This window comes from Patagioenas fasciata, chromosome 18 (assembly GCF_037038585.1).
Source record: "Patagioenas fasciata isolate bPatFas1 chromosome 18, bPatFas1.hap1, whole genome shotgun sequence".
In the NCBI taxonomy this organism is placed as follows: Eukaryota; Metazoa; Chordata; class Aves; order Columbiformes; family Columbidae; genus Patagioenas; species Patagioenas fasciata.
Window position 1 is genome coordinate 12,832,186 of NC_092537.1, and position 23,745 is coordinate 12,855,930.

The following is a 23,745-nucleotide window of genomic DNA, read 5'->3' on the forward strand; positions in this document are numbered from 1 at the left end:
TAGCATGGTGGGTGTACACTGTGTCAGCACTTCGCAGTCTGATGCTGTGTCCTTTTTGATCCTTTCTGAATAGCCCAAAGGCAGATTCACTACCCGTGCAGCTGTGCTAGCCCTACCCACAGCTTTGTTTTTGGATTTCCTCCGAATGTTGACTGATCCAAAAAAAACCATCAGACCCAGGCATTTACATCTCTCAGTCTTCTCTCCCCGTTTTCTCTTGGTTTCTTGATTAATACAGAAGTACCCAGAATGTGCAGTGAACCTGCGGGTGCTATAAGAGGGGCTGCTTTCAGCGTGCCTGCCCAGCAGGAATTTTAGGCGAGCTTTGTGTCCTGGCAGTGAGTTCTGACTCTTACTGATATTTCCCCCGAAGGGCTTAACTGCGTCCAGAGTTATTCTGCGGCATGTTCTGCAGTAGCTGCCACGCTCTTCGCTTTCACTGTGCTCTTAGCAAGCTACATTTTCTACTGTGATAACTTAATGAGCGATGGCACTTTTTTCTACCTTTGTTTAATGACTATGTGCTGAATCCTATCCCCCACATTAGGGACCCTCATTCCTTTTTGCAGGGAGCATCAGTTTCCTCTGAAAAGGTCTCTGGGGTAGACAGAAGGGCTGTGCACTGAAAAAATAACACTTTTTTGGTAGTGCTGTAAGAGAATGACATAGCCAAGATTTTCCAATGAGATACACCAATAGTGCCTTCAGCGCTCTCTGTTGCTCGTGGTAGCTCTTGTGTTCAGGCCGTGCTTTAGGGTGCTTCACATCAGGATGTTTGCCACAGTCGGGGATCCAGGAGAACTCCCTGTATGGCGCTTTCCAAATCCAGCAGATTTTCCTCATGCGAAACAGGGAGTTTATTGACATTCCTGCTTGCTCAGAGGAGCTTTCCGGGAATATTTAGCTGCCGTTTCTGTGCAACGACAAATTTTTCTTTACTGACATGAATTCACTGTGGATTTTCTGGTTGGAAGCGTTTGTGTATGACCCTTCATTTGCATATTTCTCATCAACAGCTAAATCTCATTTCCTTTTAACTCTCTTCTGCCTTTTTTTACAGATAAACTGCGTGACTTTCCCCCACCCTGACGTAATGCCAGAGCAGCAGTTGCTGAAACCTTCGGAGTGGAGCTACTGTGATTATTTCTGGGTAAGTGGGCAGCCAGCCATATGCCATATTGCAGCTCCTGAGCTTTCAAAAAAGTGGAACAAACAGCCTGAGTTACAGTACAAGGTAAAGGAGAATTCGGGCTGAAACACATTAGGGCAGCACCAGGGGGACTGAGGACACCAGTGAAGATCAGATGGAAACCATCTAACTGCTCTGAGATGTGGGCGATTGTCAGAAGAGCGTCCAGAGGGGCAAGGGCAGCTGTCAGGAGATGGTGTTGGTCAGGAAATGGGGAGGATGTAGGGCAAACTACACATCTCAAAATACCTCAGCCAAAAGGGCTGTGCAGCAGAGTGGGGGATAGCGAGCCGGCTGACAGGGAATAGTGTTTCAGTGTTTCTCAGAGCATGAGAGCTGGGGCTGCACAAGGAAACTGGGGGTATTGCATTTAAAACAAAACAAACTTTATGTTAAATTGTAAAACCGGCCGGATGTTCTGGAGGCCAGATAATAAATTATTTGTTAAAGGATGAAGTTTGCGAGGGACAGGTGCATTAGTAACTTAGATTGAGCAGTTTTAACGCAGCCTGCAGCACGGGAGGCCTCCGGTGGCTGTGTTTCTGCGTGTGCCCTCTCAAGCTTAGCTCTGCTTTCAGCATCCTGAATCAGATTAAAATGATACAGTAGTCCTTCAAGTGTGGAACTGATAGAAAAAATCTTCCACTGGAAAACTCTTTTTGGGGGGCAATACCACTTCAACAATGAAGATTTTATGAATTTCACATGTATTTTCAGTTATTGAAGCATTTCCATTGAAACAAACAGCTTCACTTAGAAAAAGGTGGCTGTTGGAGGCGCAGCAGCGCTTGCCCTCATGCGTGCTCGAGCGTTGGTTTGAGGACTAACGGCAATAACTTGCTAAATTACACCGACATACTTGCAAATGGTCACATTACCAAACCATCAAAGTTTCTTTAGTTTCTTCCAGACTTCTGAGCCCAATAAGCAATAAATCATTAAATGGTGTATTGGCTTGTTTTTTGCATGTGTTCTCACAGAGGTTGCCGCCCTGCTTGTTTCGTTCCATTTACGCTCAGCCACTGCGTGGCTCCTTGGTTTTGGTCACATCTCACTCTCAGTGAGACTCCACTTAAAGCTCCCTTTCTTCTGCAAACTTTAGTCTTCCCATAGCTCCACTTTCAGGACTTTCCTCTTGTTCAGCCTTATCATCCATGGTCTGCCCATGACTTGCCCTCCTTTGCTCAGTTCTACCTCCTTCTGGTGCCTCAGCTGCCCGGTGCCCAGCGTGACAAATCTCACACTTTGATTAACGTGACCTTGTTCTCTGGGCAAATTTGCAGCACCCAGGGTACTGGAGCAAAACCTGTAGTCCTTAGGAAAGTGTTTTCTGGGCCTGTTTGTTGGAAGAGGGAAATTCTGAAATAGGGAAAAGCAGAGAAAGGAAAGAGAGAAGAAACACAACAGAGAGAAGACTGTATTGGTCTTTGTAGCAACCCTGAAGTCAGTGGAGCAAAGAGTGGAAAGGGGTGTGTTACAAACAGTGAAAGATGGGATGTATGTCAGTGTCTATTGCCCCTCAGCTCCAGAAGGACAGGGAACTGCTGGAGAGAGTCCAGCGCAGCCACCAAGATGCTGAAGGGAGTGGAGCATCTCCCGTGTGAGGAAAGGCTGAGGGAGCTGGGGCTCTGGAGCTGGAGAAGAGGAAACTGAGGGGGGACTCATTCATGGGATCAATATGGAAAGGGGGAGTGTCAGGAGGATGGAGCCAGACTCTTCTTGGTGACAACCAGTGACAGGACAAGGGACAATGGGTTCAAACTGGAACACAGGAGGTTCCACTTAAATCTGAGAAGAGACTGCTTCCCGGTGAAGGTGACGCAGCCTGGCCCAGGCTGCCCAGGGAGGTTGTGGAGTCTCCTTCTCTGCAGCCATTCAAACCCGCCTGGACCCCTTCCTGTGGAACCTCAGCTGGGTGTTCCTGCTCCATGGGGGGATTGCACTGGATGAGCTTTCCAGGTCCCTTCCAACCCCTGATATTCTGGGATTCTGTGAACAAGTTACTGCAAACCAGGGTCGAATTTGTTGGTCTGCTAGAGGTTGTTTGGGGCGGTGTTACCCCTGGCCGGGGCAGCAGCTCCTCCCCGCTCCCCAGCAGTTCCCTCATGCTGACCCCAGGGTCCCTTCACAGGCTGAGGCCTCAGGCCCGAGGCCTCACTGGCTCTGAAAGGCCGTGAGTGGAAGGGAAGGCCGAATGGCTGCTTTGGCCCCCACATAGGCTTATGCTTACTAAAGGTAACTGTAAAACTTATTCTCTTTTAATAACAAAAAGGAATGAGAGGAGGAGGAAAAAGAAAGTGTTGGGCTGTTCTCCAAGCTGGACTGAGGTGCTGCGACCATCAGCTCTCACAGGCTCTTTGGACACCGCCATTGCTCAGGCTGCCTGGGCAGCTGCCTCTGGGAATGGCATGTCCGTGTTTCTAATCCTCACACCTTTTTGTTCAACTTCCTTTTTCCTTCCAGGCCGATAAGAAGGATTCCCAAGGGAACAATACAGTGTCGGGATTTGAAATTCTTCTTCAAAAGCAACTTAAAGGGAAACAAATGCAGAAAGAAATGGCAGAGTTCGTCCGAGAAAGGTAATTAGCACTTTACTATCAAATTAACTATTTATGGCAATTCTTTTTTTTACTGATTTAGATGACATAGCACAAACTATGTAAAAAATACACTATCAGTTCTTAAAGAGCATTTCATTCAGTGTCCATCCACGCTCTCCAGTCTTCCCCAGCTCTCTCCTCTCTCCTGCTGTGCCTGTTCAGTCGTATGTGCATGGGCTGTCCCTTCAGATAGAGGGGACCAAGGAGGTTTTAAGTTGCAGATTCAAGGTGAAAATATGGACATGGAAAAAAAACAGAGCAGAGATGACATTTAGAAAGGAAATATTTAGTCTGAAAAGTAGAGAGGCAATTTGTTGACATGGAGCATAGGCGCAGTTTCCTAGGGGAAGATGTAAAAAGACATCACATGGGACTTAAGCTGGTTATGGAGCTAAATTGCACATACAGATATTTAATGTGAACCCCAAATCATAAAGGCAGATGTCGCTACCAGAAAATGCCAGAATCCTCTTAGTGGTCTGTTGCTCTGCTGACATGGAAAGTGCACTGAGCACCAAACAAGCAGTTGGTGGATGCTCAGCTCAGCCGTGTGCAGGAGACAATGTGACATCGTTACTCATAAGTGGTGTCACGGTTATTTGAAATCGCTTGTCATGGGTCCAAGCCAGTGTAAATCATCTTGAGGGTGACTCTCCAAACTTGAGAACAGCCCATAGGGAGCAAGCGGTGTTTATTCCCAGGAGGAAGGCAGAGCACACTGTTGGATGTTCTCTCCTGGCGGCAGTTGCACCCATCGAAGGAGCTGTTGTCCCCTGTCATTGCCTCTGCATTGGTGCTTGCTGCTGAGTTGGAATTGCCTTCCTCTGCTGCTGTAGACACAGTGTGGCTTTGTGGTGTAAATCAATAGTGGAGGAAGCAATGAATGGGGCAACAAACAGGCACCTGTGTTGGTGTTTGGGAGGCAGTTCCATTGGGCAGAGTTTGCAGACAGTTGCTTTCGTTTGTGGTTTGTTTTCTTTCTCCCTCTCACCTTTTTTGTAGTATTGGGAATATGGCAACAGTGGAGAAATGCCAAGTATAGCACAGGCAATAAAGATGTTCTGATAAATGAGGTGCAGAGTGCCCAGCATCCACGTGTGGTTCCTAATGCCTTTGATGTGTGACAGTCTGAGAGGCAGTTACCTCTGTGATCCATAAAAAGTGTGACCAGAGGAGGCAGGTAGAAGAAAGGAATAATACAATTGAGAAGTAGTCTAGCTAAGTTAGGAGATGAAGAGGAGGCTGTGATAGCTGTGGCCAGGAAAAGGAGGAGGAAAGCTACTCCAGAGAAAGTAATATATAACGAAATTTGACAAAAAACAAAAGAAAGCAGCATTCAAGAGGGAAGGAAAGATGGCGTGAGATGAGAGAGAGCGAAGAAAGAGCAGCTGTGACACTGGGAAGAGGCATCTCCATGTCCTCAGCAGAGGAAGGAGTAGGCATGCTGCAGAGGAAAAGACAGAAAACATTCACTGTGTGCTGGAAACAAGGAAGGTTTGGAATTGAGTGTGAAGAGGGATGGGAGTTACAAAAAGATGAATATGTATTTTTCTTCTGTTTGAAACAAATGATTCAGGACGAGTCTGTGTGGAAAAGGAGGAGGACGGTGTTGAGCTGGAGAGGTTACTCATGGAAAGGAGAGCTCAGAGCATCAGGGGAACCTTTACATTCCGAGATTTTCGTAATGACCATCAGGTGGCTCAGGGAATATGAGACCATGTTTAACTAGGGGTTTTCATGTCCAGAAAAATTCTCTCCCATCTGTACAACCAGCCTTCTGGAGATGAGTTTCAGGCAGCTAATAAAAATAGCTTTACATAGGGAGCTGGGATGAGACAAGATAACCCAATTTCTTCGTCAAATAACCAACAACTAACTGAAATTTAAATGCTTTTAGATGAACTACTTGTAAATAGCAATCTTAGACTGCACAATTATGTATTCATTCAGTTCTTATTGACAAAGGTGGGGTTATAATACTGACTTGGAATTGTAATAAGACAGACCTCATGAAAGAGAAGAAAATAATTAGTAAATTGACTGAACTGAAAGATCAAGGATGTGGGTGTGAAAGAAGGAAAGAATTATTTTAAGTCCAAAATGAAAACACAGTCCAGCATTTGCATTCAAGTAAGGTCCTGGTGGACAGCAGGATGACCATGAGCCAGCACTGGGCCCTTGTGGCCAGGAAGCCAGTGGTACCTGGGGTGGATTAGAAGGGGGTGGTCAGTAGGTCAGAGAGGTTCTCCTGCCCCTCTGCTCTGCCCTGGTGAGACCACACCTGGAATAGTGTGTCCAGTTGTGGCCCCTCAGTTCCAGAAGGACAGGGAACTGCTGGAGAGAGTCCAGCGCAGCCACCAAGATGCTGGAGGGAGTGGAGCATCTCCCGTGTGAGGAAAGGCTGAGGGAGCTGGGGCTCTGGAGCTGGAGGAGACTGAGGGGTGACTTATTCCTGGGGATCAATATGGAAAGGGTGAGTGTCAGGAGGATGGAGCCAGGCTCTTCTCAGTGACAACCAGTGATAGAACAAGGGGCAGTGGGTTCAAACTGGAACACAGGAGGTTCCACTTAAATCTGAGAAGAAACTTCTTGGGGGTGAGGGTGGCAGAGCCTGGCCCAGGCTGCCCAGGGGGGTTGTGGAGTCTCCTTCTCTGCAGCCATTCAAACCCGCCTGGACCCCTTCCTGTGGAACCTCAGCTGGGTGTTCCTGCTCTGGCAGGGGGATTGCACTGGATGAGCTTTCCAGGTCCCTTCCAACCCCTGACATTCTGGGATTCTGTGACTACAAAACAGCTGAGAAAATGTGCGGACTGCCCTGAATAGCATCAGTCTCTCCAAGTATTGGAGAAAAGTATAAGAAGTAGTGGTTTTATTAGCAAAGGAACACTGTCTTAGGCTTTTGGTCACTCACTTTTTAGTTAAGCTGGTATATGCTTAGGAAATTTGGAATAAATAGCAGATGATTTAGCTACAGGAAAATAACCGTGGTGATCTGATGAAGGTCTGTGTAGCCCACTGACGTTCATCTGACCGTGGCAGTACTGAGTGCGCAAGAGGAAAAGAGCACGAGAGTCTCTGTCCTTCCACCTTCAATAATCAGAAGTTTGGGGGTTTCCAGAGTTTGCCTTAGGTCTTCCACGTTCAGCAGATACTTATAAACATCTTCCACTGTTTGTCTAATCCTTTTGAGTCTTTTTATATTTTCAACCACTGCAACACTTTGCAGTTCTGCATTTTATGCACTACAGGACAAGTAATGGTGCTTCTGTTGCCTGATAATTTCGTTGTTGCTTCCTAATCTGGAGAAATAGTGTTAAAAGACTCACAGCCACTGTCTTCATGCAGTGACAGTTGTGTAGCTGTCTGTCAGATATCCTCTGTCACCTTTTCTCCATGTTCCCCGTGTTGTCTTAATCTATTTAGTTTCTTCTTGCATGGTAGTCACATCAGATCATCTTCTCCTCCCTTTGTAGCTCTCTAGTTTTTATGAGTGTGGGCATAAAAAGTACCTTATTAAAAAAAAAAACATAAGAGAGCAGGGAATAAACATCCAAAGAGCAACAAGAACTAATAAAGTCAAGACAGTATGGGGTCACAATGCACTTATAATCCGTAATACTTCTGACTACACAGGGAGTAAAATTCTGCAAGTTTTCAAACTAGTGGAAACAAGAAACTTTGGGGTTTTTTTGGTGTGGAGCTGCAATAACTGTGAAACAGCCGTGGAGGTTTCTGGAGGTTGTCTCACAAGGCTCAGGAGTCCCCACACAGTCACCACAATCCAGAGTCCTAGAGGCTTTTTTCCCTTTTTGAGGTTCATCTTGGTTTTTAGCCTCTTTTGAGGTGCTCAAGGTGTTTTGGCCAAAGCCAGTGACAGGATACCAGGCTAGGGTGAAACCATTTATGTCTCATAGTTGGGGCTCTAAAGCAATAACCAATTCACCGTTTTATTGTTGTTTTATATCGTTTCCTCCTTACCAAGGCAGTCTGCCCCATTGCTAGTACACCCACTTGCATTACAAGTAACACTTGAAGTCCCAGAGCCTGGGCTAAAGCTGGAACCAATGAGGACCTCTTCCATTGAAGCCAGTGGCTTTCCATTTAGGGTGCCACGCTTAGGACAGTGGCAGCAGACACTGTGTTTTATATCTGGTTGTGGAAATCACGGAACTTCTTTTGTCTTCGTGTGTTAGTACTTCCCCAGCTACAGCAGCATCAAGGAAGAACTCGCGGCGTTTTCAATTCATTGTTTTCACAGCAAGCCTTTGTGACAGAAGACAGTTATTCCTCTGTTCCATGAGATGAAGGACCGACACACAGATTCGGTGTGGGTCTGTCTGTATGGGCAGCAGACCAGCTAGCTCCTCTGCACACCTGCCATCCATAAGTAAATCGCTCAATGGCATCCTTAAGCCAAAATCCAGCAGGAATAACGTTGCATGGTGAAGGATTTAGACTACAGCTTTGGCTGGGAGCTCCTGGTAACTGAGGCAAAAGCAGCGAGCCCTGGCTTTTGGCTGAACACTTAGTTATCTTAGCTACATTTAGACATTTGCATCTTTGTTATAGTTGACCTATGCTCCCGTTCCAATCCAGAGAAATTGTCACTTCTGAGACAAGATTAGTCCCATCCTAAAGTAGGTATTTAAAGTAGGCAAGGTGAAATGTACCTGGATAAAGCCCTTTTCATAGCAAGGTCCTAACCGCAGTGTAGCCTTTGGTACTGGAGCACTGCATTTGTTGATATTACTACTGCAGGCATGGGGAGCTGCCTGGTTTTGTTCTCCCAGGAGGGCAAAGAGGAGCCCCATGTGCTGAGTGAGGTCTGTACATGTGCTGTCCTGTCCTGAGCTGGGTGTCACCTTGGGCCTCAGCCACCTGTGTCCCACACAGTGACATCCAGATCATGCTTTCAGCATTGCAGAATATCAGACCCCTCTTAGCTGGCTTGAGGGACCCTTTTTGTCTCAAACTGTTATAACAGTGTTTGCTCAAATAGCTGCTGCAAATGGGCATGCCAAAAATGTCCCACCTTGTGTCTTCTCACTGGGAGGAGATGGATTTCAAATGAGGTTTTTCTCCTGCTGGTACATAGCACAGAATTGGAGTTGCTCTGCTTGGGTGCCATTGAGCTCTGTCTTGGAGATGCTCTATTGAGCAAGCTGGTTTGAAAACCAGCTAATAGCGCAATGTTCGCCCTAGTTGGGATCATGTATAACTTGCAAATGTTTCACTAGGAGAAGAACTGCTGGAGAGGGTCCAGCACAGAGCCACCAAGATGCTGAAGGGAGTGGAGCATCTCCCGTGTGAGGAAAGGCTGAGGGAGCTGGGGCTCTGGAGCTGGAGAAGAGGAGACTGAGAGGTGACTCATTCATGGGCATCAATATGGAAAGGGGCAGTGTCAGGAGGATGGAGCCAGGCTCTTCTCAGTGACAACCAGTGATAACACAAGGGGTAGTGGATGCAAACTGGAACACAGGAGGTTCCACTTAAATCTGAGAAGAAACTTGTTCCCGGTGAGGGTGGCAGAGCCTGGCCCAGGCTGCCCAGGGAGGTTGTGGAGTCTCCTTCTCTGCAGACATTCAAACCCGCCTGGACCCCTTCCTGTGGAACCTCAGCTGGGTGTTCCTGCTCCATGGGGGGATTGCACTGGATGAGCCTTGCGGTCTCTTCCAGCCCCTGACATTCTGGGATTCTGTGTGTAATACAGGGGAGATGGTGTTAGGGTTTCAGGTGTCATGCATGTCACCTCTGAACCAGCAGCTACTCCTTCCCTCCCTACTGTGCAAACAGCGTTCACCCTTGTCCCCTCACTCAACAGCTGCACTTGTTCTTCTCCTGGCAGCCATTCCCACAGTGGTTATTTGCCAGTGTTCCTTCTTCCGCACCCTCACCAACTGCAAGCTCAGATCCCGTTCTGGTGTGAGGAACGGAGAGGCCAGGGCAGTGGGTGGGATGGGTGAAGGGCAGGGGCTGCACGGCCACGTGTCAGTGACAGAAGCCCCTGCCACATTTTTATCAGCTTCATTGTCTGTGACAGGGAGCAGGAAGCGTTCGGTGTCCGTAGAAGAGGTGCAGTGCAGCTCCCCAGACACCCACACCTCGTTTCGATTCCTCCTGGGTTGCTGCATTCCTTCATCTCCACTTCAGGGACATGCAGCCTGACGTTCAGCAGCAGACTGAGACACATGCTTCTCAAGTGAGCCCAGTTTTGCAGACAGTCCATGTTGCACAGTAGAAACACTTTGTCCTTGTTATTTGCTCTCCAGAACTGTAGCTTTTTCTTCTAATTTTATCACACATGCTGTCCTGTATATATCTCTGCTCTTGCTATTGCATTTTTAGCATATTGAGGGGAGAGATGGATCCTGTAACTGGTGCTGCCAAGCCCTGGAGGCTGAAAAGAAAATTTCTGTGGCAGGATCTGTTAAAATGCGGATAATTTCTTTAAATTATGTGTGTGGGTTTATGCCATAAAGCTTACTTACTGCTGTCTTTTTATTTCCTCTCTTTCTCTTTGAGTTTAGGATAAAGATTGAGGAAGAATATGCTAAGAATCTATCCAAACTGTCTCAGAATTCCTTGGCTGCTCAAGAAGAAGGGTAAGTGTGTTTCTGTGACTTTTGCAGAAGACAAGAACTTTATCATGAAAGGCATTCCTCCCACACAGCTACATGTATTTTTCCTCAGCTCTTCTGCTCAGCAGAGGTTTATTTAGCTTGGCATCCTGCATGTGTTGCGGAAGATAGAATTGCTTTGGAATATTTTTCTTTTGAAGATGTTCATGGTAAATTTTTAGGAATAGCTGTGTAAAACCTTGCATTTCCAATAATGTGTTTATGCTGCCTTGTTCTAGCTAGCACTAGTTCCTTTAGGGATTAGCATGTATAAGTACTAAATTACTTTGAATATGGAAGAATGTATGGAATTTTTATACTGCTGATAGTAGATCCATAAGGTCAGGCTGGTAGAATTGGAGCAACGCAGGCAGAGGGAGGAAGAAGAAGTCTCTTCTCATCTTGGGTCTGGCCCTCCAAGAAAAGCAGCAGGTTGTCCCTTATTGACAGCATGTTCACCCTGTGGAAGTTCATAAGAAGGTGTTAGGCAATGCACTTCAGACTAGATGGTAATTCTGCAGTAGCAGTAAAATCACACCGTTCCTGAAGGATTTGAAGCTGTTAGCTCTGTCTATTCCAACACAAACCATCTAAGCACTGAAAGCCAAGGGTGGACATTACTGTCCCTAGCCTAGTTCTAACACAGGGTGTTTCTACTGGCAGTGAAGCTCCATGAAGCTCCATGCTTAGCTTCCGGTAGACAAGTACAGAAATTGCAAGAGGCTTTTACTTCTCTAAGCACCTACACTGGCTGTGGTTTCTGTTCTTTACCCTCTAGGGGTGGGTGTTAACCTGCTCCTAGCAAAGCTAAACCCACTTCCTTCCACATCTTCCCACTTTCTTCTGCCCCCAATAGGAGAAGGTGGCAATGCCTGGAAAAACGGAGAGGAAGGAAACTAGGGGGGAGGAGATGAAAAGAGAAAGAATGAGGACCAAAGCATAAAAAATGTTGAAGTAGGGAGCTTGAAGGGGACACAAAGCAGAGTGGAGGGAGCACTGACTGGTGGTGCTCTGCCTGGAGAGGCGGCAAGATAAGGGAATGGAAGGTGCTGTGGTGGCCGAATTGTCTAGGATCAAGAAAAGGCTGGTGAGAAGACCCTGTTATGGGTGAGGCACAGGAAAGGGAAAAATTCCATTTTAAAACGTGAGGGAGGAAGAGTAGCCAAGGAGCCAAAAGTGGGTCTGTAGCTTAGTACACTCAAAGTGAATGTTCACTGGGGTCTTCCTTTCATTTCTGAGAAGGTGTGAGTTATGAACTGCTCGGTGGACACCCCAGTTAGCGCTGCTGGTTTTGCACTTCACAGAGCATTTTCCAGCTTTGCTGCCCAGTGTTCTATGGAATTGACAAAAGGTATGGACTGTCCAGTGTCCTCTGCTCTCCTCTGGTGGTGAGAAGACCCACCAGTGTGTGAGTGGGACACAAGGGTGATGAGATGGGACCGATCTGTGGTGCTGGATGTTCTGTCCAAGTTTCTGTGAGGACTGTGCTGCTGCACAGGCACTGGAGGTGATACAATCCATGGTCATTTAAGACACTGGGGTTGGATAAGAGATGTAGAAGAGACTTAGGCTGAAATGCCTTCTTTACTTAAATAGATCGGATGAAATAGTAGCAGTGAAAACTGGACAGTGGGAGGGGTCCTCAGGGCGGGCCTAGGAAAAGGAAACAAGTCGGGAGCACTTCTGTAGGTGAAACAATCTCAGGTTGTTTATCTGTGATGAACACCACACCTGAGGACTCAACTTATTAGAGCAACAACAGATTACAGATCATTATTTTGAAATTTCAGGTGATGGGCAGTTTGTCAGGTACAAATATGACAATATTTGTGAAGGGGGCAGGGGAGATAAAGAAGCCAGGAAACTGTGGATCAGTCAGCTTTATATAACCTGGACAAAGTGGCAGAATAAACCATCAAGCTTTCTAGAAGCACTCAGCGGAAAACTAAAATGACGAGCAATTATTGTGGATGCATACAGAACAAGCAATGTCAAACCAACCTAAATTCCTCCAGTGATGGAATGACAGAGGAAGCCAGCTCTTAATTTAGTGTTGCTTTTTGCAATGGGAGATTTTTGTAGGCAAGCAAAAGAAATGTGGCCTAAATAACGCTGGAGGTGCAAAACTAAGAAAGAAATCCTACCTGCTACTTAAATAAATAAAGTGCAGAAAGTAGCTGTGGAATAGAGATCCCATAAGATTCCTCCCAAGTCCACATTTTTTTCAGTGTTTTTGTTAATGACTGCTGGAGAGCAGTCAGGCAGAAAGGGACCTGGGGGGACTAATGGACAGGAAGCTCAACAGGAGCCAACAGTGTGCCCAGGTGGCCAAGAAGGCCAATGGGATCCTGTCCTGTATCCAAACCAGCATGGTCAGCAGGACAAGGGCAGTGATCCTTCCCCTGTGCTCTGCACTGGGGAGGCCACACCTGGAGTGTTGTGTTCAGTTCTGGGCCCCTCAGGTCAGGAAAGAGATTGAAGTGCTGGAGCGGGTCCAGAGAAGAGCAACAAGACTGGGGAAGGAACTTGAACACAAGCCCTATGGGGAGAGGCTGAGGGAGCTGGGCTTGTTCAGTCTGGAGCAGAGGAGGCTTAGAGGTGAGCTCAGCACTCTCTAGAACGCCCTGAAGGGCAGTTCTAGCCAGGGGGGGATTGGGCTCTTCTCCCAGGCACTCAGCAATAGGACAAGGGGGCATGGGCTTCAACTCTGCCAGGGGAAATTAAGGCTGGAGATTAGAAAGCAATTCTGTGCAGAGAGAGTGGTCAGCATTGGAATGGCTGCCCAGGGAGGTGCTGGACTCACCGGCCCTGGAGGTTTTTAAACTGAGATTGGACATGGCACTTAGTGCCATGATCTGGTCAATGGACTGGAGTTGGACCAAGGGTTGGACTGGATGATCTCTGAGGTCTTTTCCAACCCAGTCGATTCTGTGATTCTGTGATATAAATAATGGGTTTACTGTAATCGAAGATGAGACAAAGCTGGGAGGGGTGGTGTGTACAATTTGAAGAAAAGATTGCAATTCAAGATGATTTTTTGTTAAGCTAGAGAAGTGAACCGAAAAAAATGAAGATGCATTTCAATGAGGACAAAGCGCCAAGTTTTCTACTTTCACAGGATGTGAGAGATGCAGTTACATAACAGTTTGTGGGAGAAGGATCTGGCTGTAATGAATCACAAGCTTATTCATCAACAACTTTGCACGGTTGTCTAAAAAAGCAATCAGACCGAGATATGTAGAAGCTAGAGTGTCTGATAAGAAATAATCTGTTACCAGTTTAGCAACTGGAAGACCTCTATGGGAAGATGGTGTAGTTTTTGGTTATGAGGCTGTTGGAGAGGAGCAAACCTAAACTGCATTGTCTAGGAAATCATTTTTCTCAAGGAAAAAGAGCGTGGAGAAAAGACTGGTAATTTTCAAGTACTGATAGGCTTCTCCAGGGAGAAATAGAACAATCTGCTCACCAAAGGTAGGGTGTAAAGTAGAAAAGGCAATGGGGGAACTGTGTTGGTGAAGATTTATTTTAAGGATTAGGAAAGAAAGACTTTTTATGGTAGGAATAAGATACTGAGATATCTTGCTGATGGGGACTGTGGCATCTCTGTAGGCAGAAATCGTTATGCACAGTATTTTCAAAGATGCGCTACATACCATGTCAATATAATCCTGCCCTGCTCACAGAGATCAGAAATCTTCTTAAACTACTGCTATCACTTTTCTGTGACTTTGCTGAGCATGAGATGGTACCAAGTGTTGTACCACATCTGTCTGACACAGATCTCGGTGGGAGGATGTGCAGAAGTCAGAGCACTGATCATTGTCGTGTTCTTGCAGCACGCTGGGAGAGGCTTGGGCTCAGCTCAAGAAGAGTCTGGCTGACGAAGCGGAGGTTCACCTCAAATTTTCTTCTAAGGTAAATAGTTCTTCCTTATGCAAAGATTTCTCTCCTGTAATTGATGTGGATCTTCCTTCATTGCTTTTTAGTGGGGATAATACACATGCGTATGGTACAAACGTAGAAGAATTAATTAGTTGCTGAACAAACTTACTGAAACTCTCTCTGTTCTTCCTGCCAAAATCACAGTTTGATACCGGATGAGTAAGTTCAAACACATCTAGCCTTAATTTAAGAAAACCTGATTCTAGAGGTTATTCACCTAGAGCTCTAAGTACCAGCCTGCCCAAGTAAATTTACCCAGAGCTTGTACAGATTATTTCTGTAGAGTAAGAAATAAATAGTATTTGGCTTCCCAATAAGAATCTACCACATCTATCTGGAAGGAAGAGAACCAGGACTCTGTCTTATTATTAGCCGTGGCACTTTTGCACACTGAGAACTTCATGTTATATTTGGATCCTCTCTCAAGTGATGTCCAAGGAGATTTCTTGTACAAATTATGGTATTTATCTTTGGTTTTTTTCCATACTTTTGCATCCTGTTACATTATGTCAACCTCTGTGGGTGATGAAGTTCAATACAGTGGCAGATATCTCAGCACAGCAGCCGTGTTTGGGAGGAAAATTATAGCTCTGCGGTGTTTGTAAGCGATTATGCAGAGGTTACTCAGGCAACCAGCCGCTGCCTTGGTAACTCGCTGCTCTGCTTCGAACTTCTACTTCAGGTCTGTAATTAGTGAAATACTTTTTGCTCCCTGTTGTCCTCTCATATTGTTTTCCAAGAGGAAGAAATGGAATGGTCTCTGTGTGTAGGTTGGCAATGTACAGGGGCTCTTTCATTATTTGACTTTTCCTTAAGCCCTGCACAGAAACTGCTGTAGCATCCTCTGAGTTCTCCCCACTGTTCCTGTACCTGCTTTAGGAGTTCCTAGTTCTGGCTTTTATTAACAGAGTATGTTTTTAAATGTATTGATTTTTGCTATTACTTTCAGAGACATTATTCTTAGAAGCAGTAATTATATTTCTTGTTGATAGTTGAAAAAAGCAGTCAGTGCTGGCACACAGCAGTCAATGCAGTGCAGAGCACACCAAGAATATTCAAACTTAAACACCAGTGTTCAAGACATTGAACAACTTCTGTGGCAGTCTGCTCTGCATTGGGGGTCACAAACAGATCGGAGGAGGTGACAACACTCTCATGGCACTCAGGACATAAAATATTGTATACGCTACTAGTGCCTGTACAGACTGGCACAGCAGCTGTAGATACATACACAGGAGGAATCCTTCTGGAAGGCCGTCATGGCACTGAACCTCTTCTCCAGCTGATTTTCCCACACGGAGCTCCAGGCGGTGAGTTCTGCACATCTCTTGTACCAGGTGAAGCTGTGGTGGGCTGGCCTGGATGTAATGGTGTGTTACCAGCCGTCCTGGAAATGGAGCTGATGGAGCAAAGGAAAAAAAATAGTACTTGTGAAATCAGAGGAGGGTTTGAAGTGTGGTTTCTGATAACTCAGCTGTGTAGTTTCTCCAGCATCTAATGCTACGATTAACCTTGTGCCTCTGTCTTTCTGCCTAAGTCTCTAGCATACTGGTACAGAGATACAGGGTCTCTGTCCTATGCTTGCTAACTTCTAGCAAATGTCTTGAGACTTCAAGTCCTTTGTTGCACCTCACCTCTTCAGTGATGGCAAAGTGTCAGAGTTGTCTGTATACATTGGTGCTTTAAATCTCTTCGTCTTAGGAAAATAGTTTTTGGTTTTTTCATCTGTTGTGTACATCTGAAAGTCTTTTAACAAGATCTTCTAGCAAAAAAATAAAAAAATATCTGGCAAACCAGTAGCAATGGTTGAGGAGAAGGCTGAGGTTCTCAAAAACTTCTTGCCCCAGTGTTCGCTGGCAAGGTGTCTTCCCACCCCACACTGCTCGAGTGGATGAACTCCAAGACAGAGACCTGGGGAACAAAGTCCCTCCCACAGTAAGTGAGGATCCAGTTTGTGACCACTTAAGGAACCTGGACGTACGTAAGTCCATGGGACCTAATGAGATGCATCTCGGAGTCCTGAGGGAATGGCCTGATGTAGTTGCCGAGCCACTCTATGTGATATTTGAAAAGTCTTGGCAGTCAGGTAAAGACCCTGGTGACTGGAAAAAGGGAAACGTCACTCCCGTTTTTGAAAAGGGTAGAAAGGAGGACCTGTCAGCCTCACCTCTGTGCCTGGGGAGATCATGGAGCAGATCCTTCTAGAAGCTCTGCACATGGAGGACAGTGGCGTGATTTGGGACAGCGAGCATAGCTTCACCAAGGACAAGTCCTGCCAGACCAGCCTCCTCCATACTACGATGGAGTAACTACATCAGTGGACAAAGGAAGGGCTACAAATGCTGTCTGTCTGGACATCTGTGGAGCCTTCAACACAATCCGCTGCAACATCATTCTTTCTAAACTGCAGAGGTATGGATTTGATGGCTGGACTGTTTGGTGGATGAGGAACTGACTGGATGGAAACACCCAGAGAGTATTGGTCAATGGCACAATGTCTGCATGGACACCAGTGCCAAGTGGTGTCCCCCAGGGAACAGTACTGGGACCAGCACTGTTTAACATCATCATCACTGACACAGGCAGTGGGATTGAGGGCACCCTCAGCAAGTTTGCGGGTGACACCAAGCTGAGTGGTGCAGCTGACGCACCTGAGGGGTGGGATGCCACCCACAGGGACCTGGACAAGCTGAGAAGTGGATCCATGTGAACCTCACGAGGTTCAACGAGGCCCAGTGCAAGGTCCTGCACCTGGGTCAGGGCAACCCTGGTATCAATCCAGGCTGGGGATGAAGGGATGGAGAGCAGCCCTGTGGAGAAGGACTTGGGGGTGCTGGGAGTAAAAGACTGGACATGAGCCGGCAATGTGCACTTGCAGCCCGGAAGGCAAATCGTATCTTGAGTTGCATCACATGGAGCGTGGGCAGCAGATGGAGGGAGGGGATTGTTCCCTCTGCCCCGCTCTGTGAGACCCCCTGCAGTGCTGGTCCAGCTCTGGGTCCTCAGCACAGGACACACATGGACCTACTGGAGAGGGGCCAGAGGAGCCACAGGAATGATCCGAGGCTGGAACAGCTCTGCTGGGAGGACAGACTGAGAGAGTTGGGGGGTTCAGCTGGAAAAGAGAAGCTCCGGGGAGACCTTAGTGCAGCCTTTCCATAATTAAAAAGGGACCAATAAGAAAGATGGGGACAGACTTTTGAGCAGGGCCTTTTGCAATAGGACAAGGGGTGATGGTTTTAAACTAAAGGAGGGTGATTCAGACTGGACATGAAGAAGGAATTGTTGGCCCTGAGGGTGGTGAGAGCCTGGCCCAGGTTGGCCAGAGAGGTGGTGGATGAACCATCCCTGGAGACATCCCAGGCCAGGCTGGACGGGGCTCTGAGCAACCTGAGCTGGTGAAGATGTCCCTGCTCATGGCAGGGGTGGCACTGGGGGAGTTGGGAAGGTCCATTCAACCCAAACTGTTCTATGATAAGAAAGAATAAATACGCCCAACTGTAATGCAACATTTAAAAGCCTGGGTCAGGGTCATTCACGTGTGAGTCTGTTTTGATAGTTTGTGGTACCTCTTGCAAGATGGAAGTTCAAGCAGGATAATGATTCTAGGGGAAAGCTGACTGCCTTCACTGAGAAGTTCACCTCTTTGTTTCAGAAACACAGAACTGGAGAAAGTAGTTGCCTTGTTTGCATTGTGAGCCTCCTGGTGATGCATTTCCCATCTTTATAAGGATCACAATGTCCCATTGCATTATAAACTGTGTGAAATAAACAAATATCTCTCCTTTCTGTTAGGCAAAAAGAACTGCCAGTGCAGTGTCCTCCTATTTGATGTGTCTCTGGCCCTGGGGATTTTTATAAGGGTTTTGATGGCAACGTCTGCCTATGTCAGATGAGTCAGGTTGCCGCTTCTTCCACTGAGGATGATTGACTCATGTTGCTTTGTTTACCCAGTGTAATCCATTTATTAATGGAGCAGTCTGAAGGACACGCAGACTGTTGAGCTACTTGGTCACAGACATGTCTGTCAGTAGTAATACGGTGCCTCTGGAGTTCACTGAAACCATCCTGAACTTCTCTCTGTTCAGTTCTTGTTTCGCTGCGCACTGACAGTGCTCCTGGCACAGCTGGTGGCTTGTGCCTCTGTTCCTGAGAGAGCTTGCATGACCATGCTGGACCACAGAGTTACCAACAGGTCTTTATTAGTTTGCCCAGGACCATCCTGATGAGACTGTCATAAAAATATTGTCCAGCATTTTCTAGTCCAGCCCCCCAGTCCGAGCAGGCTTGTCACCCGGAGCGCATCAATCAGCTGCATTTTTGTCAAGCAGAGTCTTGAATGTCTCTAAGGACAGAGATTTCACAGCTCCTCTGGTCAGCCTGTTCCAGTGCCCCGCTGCCATCTGGTGTTGGGTTTGGGTTTTTTTTAATTACATTCAGCCCGATTCTCCCGAAGCTCAGTTGTCTCTTGCCTGGGCCTATGAAAAAGAATTTAACTCTGTTACCCTTGCATCTGACCTTCGGATAGCTGTAGGCCATATGAGATCAGCGTGGTGCCAGTCTTCAGCTGCCTGAACAATCTCCGCTTCAGGCTTTTTTAACCTCTCTAGGATGTGTACTGTAGGGTCTTTGTAGACTCTCTCAATTAAAAGGCCAGACTGAGCTTGAATGGAGTTCCCTTCTCCATTAAAAGAGCACTGGGGAAAGGCCAAAAATACTTGTTTTCAGGGACTATTTGATGCTGCTCCACTGTGGACCACGTTAGGTGATTACAACCCCAACTTGCCTACGTTGACAGCATCCAGCATCCCTACAGGAGGGACAACAGAAACCAAGTATTTGGTTGCTTCTGTGGAGGTGAAATATCTGTACCCCTTCAGAGCACATTTGCTGGATGACAAAAATGTGTATCAGAAGGCCAAAGAGCAATATGATGCAAACTCTGTCAGAGCTGAGTGTTGCTGACTGTCAGGTCCTGCTTGTGAGAGGTAAATCACGTGTGGACTCGATGGATCTCTCCTGAGTTCATTTCAGTGGCTTCTTAAGTAGGTGCCACTACTTAAAGGGTTTCAACTCGATACTCAGGCATCTCTTTAGGTTCCCTTATACTTGACAGAAATAAATAAAATGTGTCGTTATTGGATCTTGTTTCACTATACAAGAAACACAGATGTGCCACCATGGCCCACTGACTCACTGTACTGAAGTCAGGGTTAGCGGCTTTAGTTTGTGTACTTTGTTTTTTTTAAGCAAGTTGCGTCATTTAGGGCTGAACCAGAGCAGCTCAAGTACTGCTCTGAGTATTGCCTGCAGTTTGATTTTATGCGTAAGAAGAGAGATGTATTAATGAGGAGAGAGGAAGACAAGGTTTCTGTCCTTTTGCTCCCTCCAGTAAATATTGCCTTAACAGACCTGTCCTGGGAAGAGCTGAGTTTTGCCATAGGTTCGCTCCGATCTCTCTTGGGGAGGAGAAGTGTTGCTGAATGATGTTGCGTTTGGCTGTGGTTTGTGTTTTATTTTCTCTCTGATCTGAACTCTACGTAGCAGAAGAGCCAGGAATTACTGCCCATGAATAATGATCCTCATTATTGCCATTTCTTCCTTTGTTTTCATTAACAGCTTCAGAGCGAGGTAGAGAAACCCCTGCTCAACTTCAGAGAGAACTTTAAGAAAGACATGAAGAAGTGTGACCACCATATCGCAGACTTACGGAAGCATCTGGCCAGCCGCTACGCAGCGGTCGAAAAGGTAGGAGCAGAGAACTAACTGCACAGTTTATGAGATACTGCTTGTTTGGACAGAAAAGCAACTGCCTCATGAAAAGTTGCTGTTCTGCCACAAAGAACCACAGTGGTTTCTGTTGAGTGCTTTCTGCTGTTAGTTATCCTTTGCAGGGGGGCAGACATTATTGGCTGCTTAGCTGAAATTTGGGCAGCTGGTGGCTGCGGGAAGAACTACTGTGCTACTGCTGAACTGGCTTTTTGTTCCATCCTCCCCATTCCGATTTGGGACAAAAAGTGATTTGATGAAAATCAAATAATACTCATTACTTATGTGCATCTGGAAGTCACATCTATTGCCCTCTAAATTTAAAAGAAGCTTGCTTTAGAATAGCAGCAGGGTCAGGCCAAAGCCTCGCATGGCTCTGTGTCCTCTCGTGCAATAGCAAAAAGCAGATGGCAAGGGATGGCACCTCGAATGTAGCACAGCAAGTCACAAACCCTCTCCCGGTTCTTATTGTCTGCACCTCAAAGCAAATATCCTCACCTGCAAAACCCAAACAGAAGCAGCCTGTAGTACCAGTGCTGGTTTAACATGAGCATCCAGTAGATAGGTGAGGTTATGATCTCTTTTATCAGCAGCTGGCAGGAAATGGGATAACCGTGCCTCGGCTGCCAAGGCATGGCAAATGGCATCATCGCTAAGTTTGCTGTTGGAAAGAGAAATACCATGCTCAGTCAGCTTACAAGGTCATTTGGGCTTGCAAAAAAGATCACACCGCACGTGAGAAAGTTCAGCTGGGACCAGAATTGTTGCAGGATACACAAAGTTAATAACTCTATGCATGCAGGGAAAACATTTTTCTGCAAAATAATAAGTTCTTCGCAGTGACACCTAAAAAGAAACACAGTCCCCATGAGGTGTAGAAATGACCATGCAACCCTTGAGATTATAAGGAAGGTATGAATTTTACCTATTTATTTACAACACCACACACACGGGGAATCATTTCACCTAATACGTGTGTATTTTACAATAGTTGTGAGCTTGGTTAAATACAGTAAAGTGTTACATATTCAGGAAAGTTTTACGAACGCCTATAGATATTCATAACCTCTGTCGGAGAAGGAAGTTCTTACTACAATGAGTTCTGGGAGACAATTTCATTTCCAGATCATCCATGGCTTGGCGTGCTTTTTACCTACTCTCCAATCTGAACGTCCCCTGGCGCAGCGCGAGGCCATTTCCTCTTGTCCTGTCTCTTGCCCCTTGGGGAGAAGTTCTTTATCCGCTGCAGAGTACAGCCCTGCAGGCCAGGAGCTGCCAGCTTCTCCAGGAGAATGCTGTGGGATACGCTGTCAAAGGCTTTACTCAAGTCTAATGACACAGCATGCACAGCCTTTCCCTCGTCTCCTAGGTGGGACACCTTGTTGCAGAAGGACACCAGGTTGGTGAAGCGGGACCTGCCTTTTAGAAACCCGTGTGGAGTGGGCCTGATCACATGGTTTTCTTGCCTGTGCTGTGTGCTATCACTCAGGATGTTGTGCTCCATGACCTTCCCTGGCACCGAGACCAGACTGACAGGTCCCCGGGTCCTTCTTCCAGCCTTTCTTGTAGATGGGCGTCACGTGAGCCAACTCCCCGTGAAGCGGGACCTCCCCAGTTAGCCAGGATTGCTGATGGATAATGCAAAGTGGCTTAGGGATCACCTTGGCCGGCTCCCTCAGGACCCTTGGGTGTATCCCGTCTGACCCCCTAGACTTGTGGGAGTGCAAGTGGTGTAGCAGCTCGCTAACCATTTCCCCTTGGATTCTTGGGGCTTCATTCTGCAGCCCAAGCCTGTCTCCTGTCTCAGGGGGCTGGGGGCCTGGAGCACAACCGCTCTGACCCTTAAAGACTGAGGCAAAGAAGACATTGAGTACCCCAGCCTTTCCCTGGTTATCAATTCTCCTTTGATTCCCAAGTTCCAGCCGCAGCTCTCTATTCGGCCAGGCCGGAACGTCTTCCCCGCCGGCTCGTCTTTAGGCAGACGGGGACAGCCTGTGCCTCTAAGATTTCCTTCTGGAAGAGAGACCAGTTTTCCTGGGCTGCTTTGTCCTTCAGGACTGCTTCCCGAGGGACTCTGCCAGGCAGCCTCCTGAACAGGTCCGGGTCTGCCCTTGGGAAGTGCAAGGTAGCAGTTCTGCTGAGCACCCTCCTAACTGCTCCGAGAACAGAATGCTCAGTCCTTTCATGGTCACGATGCCCAAGGCGACCTCCCCGTTGCCCACGAGTCCTTCTGTCTTTCTTGGGATGGTATCCATGCCAGGGCTTGGTCATGTCAGAGCTCACTTGTTGCTGGTGACAGCTTTGCTGCTGGGGACACCACTTTTCCTTCCAGCAGCCCATGAACCAACCCCACTGGTGCCCAGTGCCCTGAGCTCTGCAGGTGGGACCCCTCTGTGCACAGGGACCCCCTGTCCCCGGGGCGGCCGTGCCAGCACCCCCAGCCACCTCCAGCCCCAGCAACCCCGAGCGAGCGGAAACCGCGACTCTGCAAATACCAGAGAAAGTCAGAGAGCACAGCTCTGAAAAAACATGGATAAATGTATTTACAGAGAAAAACACAAGAGTAAACCTCTTTACAGGAAAAACCCCAAACTACAACAAACTATATACAGGAAAAACCCCAAACTACAACAAACTATATACAGGAAGAACCCCAAACTAGAACCAACTATATACAGAAAAAACCCCCGAACTACAACAAACCATATACACAAAAAACCCCCAACGCCAACAACCCAAATCCTACGAACACGCTAACATGAACAAACTGCAAAACTCCCTCTTCAGTAGCCCACCCCACCCCACCCCATCTTCGACATCCACGTCCAGATCTTCTCCAGCTAGCCATCCACCTCCATCGGTTCTCCCAGATCTTGATCGACTTCCATCTCTTCCTCCACCTCCTCGTCCACTTCCATTTCCTCCACCCACTCATCCACTTCCATGTCCTCCTCCCCTTTCCAATCCGCGTCCATCTTCCTTCTCTTCCCGTTGGGAAGGCAGCGCCGTGCGCAGCGTGGTGTAACCTAAGGCAAAAGCCAAGCGGAAATTGCATTGGTCCTGCCGTGGGCAGCCCAGCAGAGCTGTAGGATGGGGGTCTCAGCAGCCCTGAGCCCTTTCAGTGCCCATGGAGAGCTGTGGGGTGATGGGTCCCCTGGGCACGTCCCCAGCAGGAGCTGCCTGGAGTTTGGGCAGCTCCTGGGCCACCAGCAGCCCCGGGCCAGCACCTGTCGCTTGACGCTCCTTTCCTTGCTGCGCTTTGGCATCTTCTTTTGCGGGTGGTCCTTGCAGGTCTGTGGGAACAGAGAGGGCAGGGGTGAGCAGCCATGTCCCTGCGCCGTCGGGGGTCCCAGGCACGGAGCCCGGCCCCACACCTCCCTCGGAGCCCAGTAGCTCCTTAGCCTGTGCTGGTGGTTTTTTTGGCTGCGCGCTGCTCCCCGGGCAGGGCTGGGCTGCCCCGGCTCCAGCCTGGAAAGGGGCAGAGGAGGCACGGGCTCAGGCTGCGGGCAGCAGCCGCTGCTCCCGCCGAGCATCCCTCCGGCACGAGCCCGGGGTGCCCTGGGCTCCCCTGGGGCCGTGTCCCCCGGGCAGGGATGCTGGATTTCAGCAGGGGACGAGCAGCCCAGAA

General features: G+C 47.6%; 1 protein-coding gene across 4 annotated transcripts in view; it reads left to right on the plus strand.

Moving 5' to 3' along the window:
* The window catches only part of GAS7 (growth arrest specific 7), a 151,025-nt gene that overhangs the window by 62,917 nt on the left and 64,363 nt on the right, over positions 1-23,745 (plus strand). For all 4 annotated transcript variants that reach the window (XM_071816808.1, XM_065852036.2, XM_065852034.2 and 1 more), the window contains 5 exons: positions 1,061-1,150; positions 3,653-3,768; positions 10,317-10,391; positions 14,243-14,321; positions 19,968-20,096. In XM_071816808.1, coding sequence (XP_071672909.1) covers positions 1,061-1,150; positions 3,653-3,768; positions 10,317-10,391; positions 14,243-14,321; positions 19,968-20,096 — 489 coding nt within the window. The remainder of the gene's footprint in view (positions 1-1,060; positions 1,151-3,652; positions 3,769-10,316; positions 10,392-14,242; positions 14,322-19,967; positions 20,097-23,745) is intronic.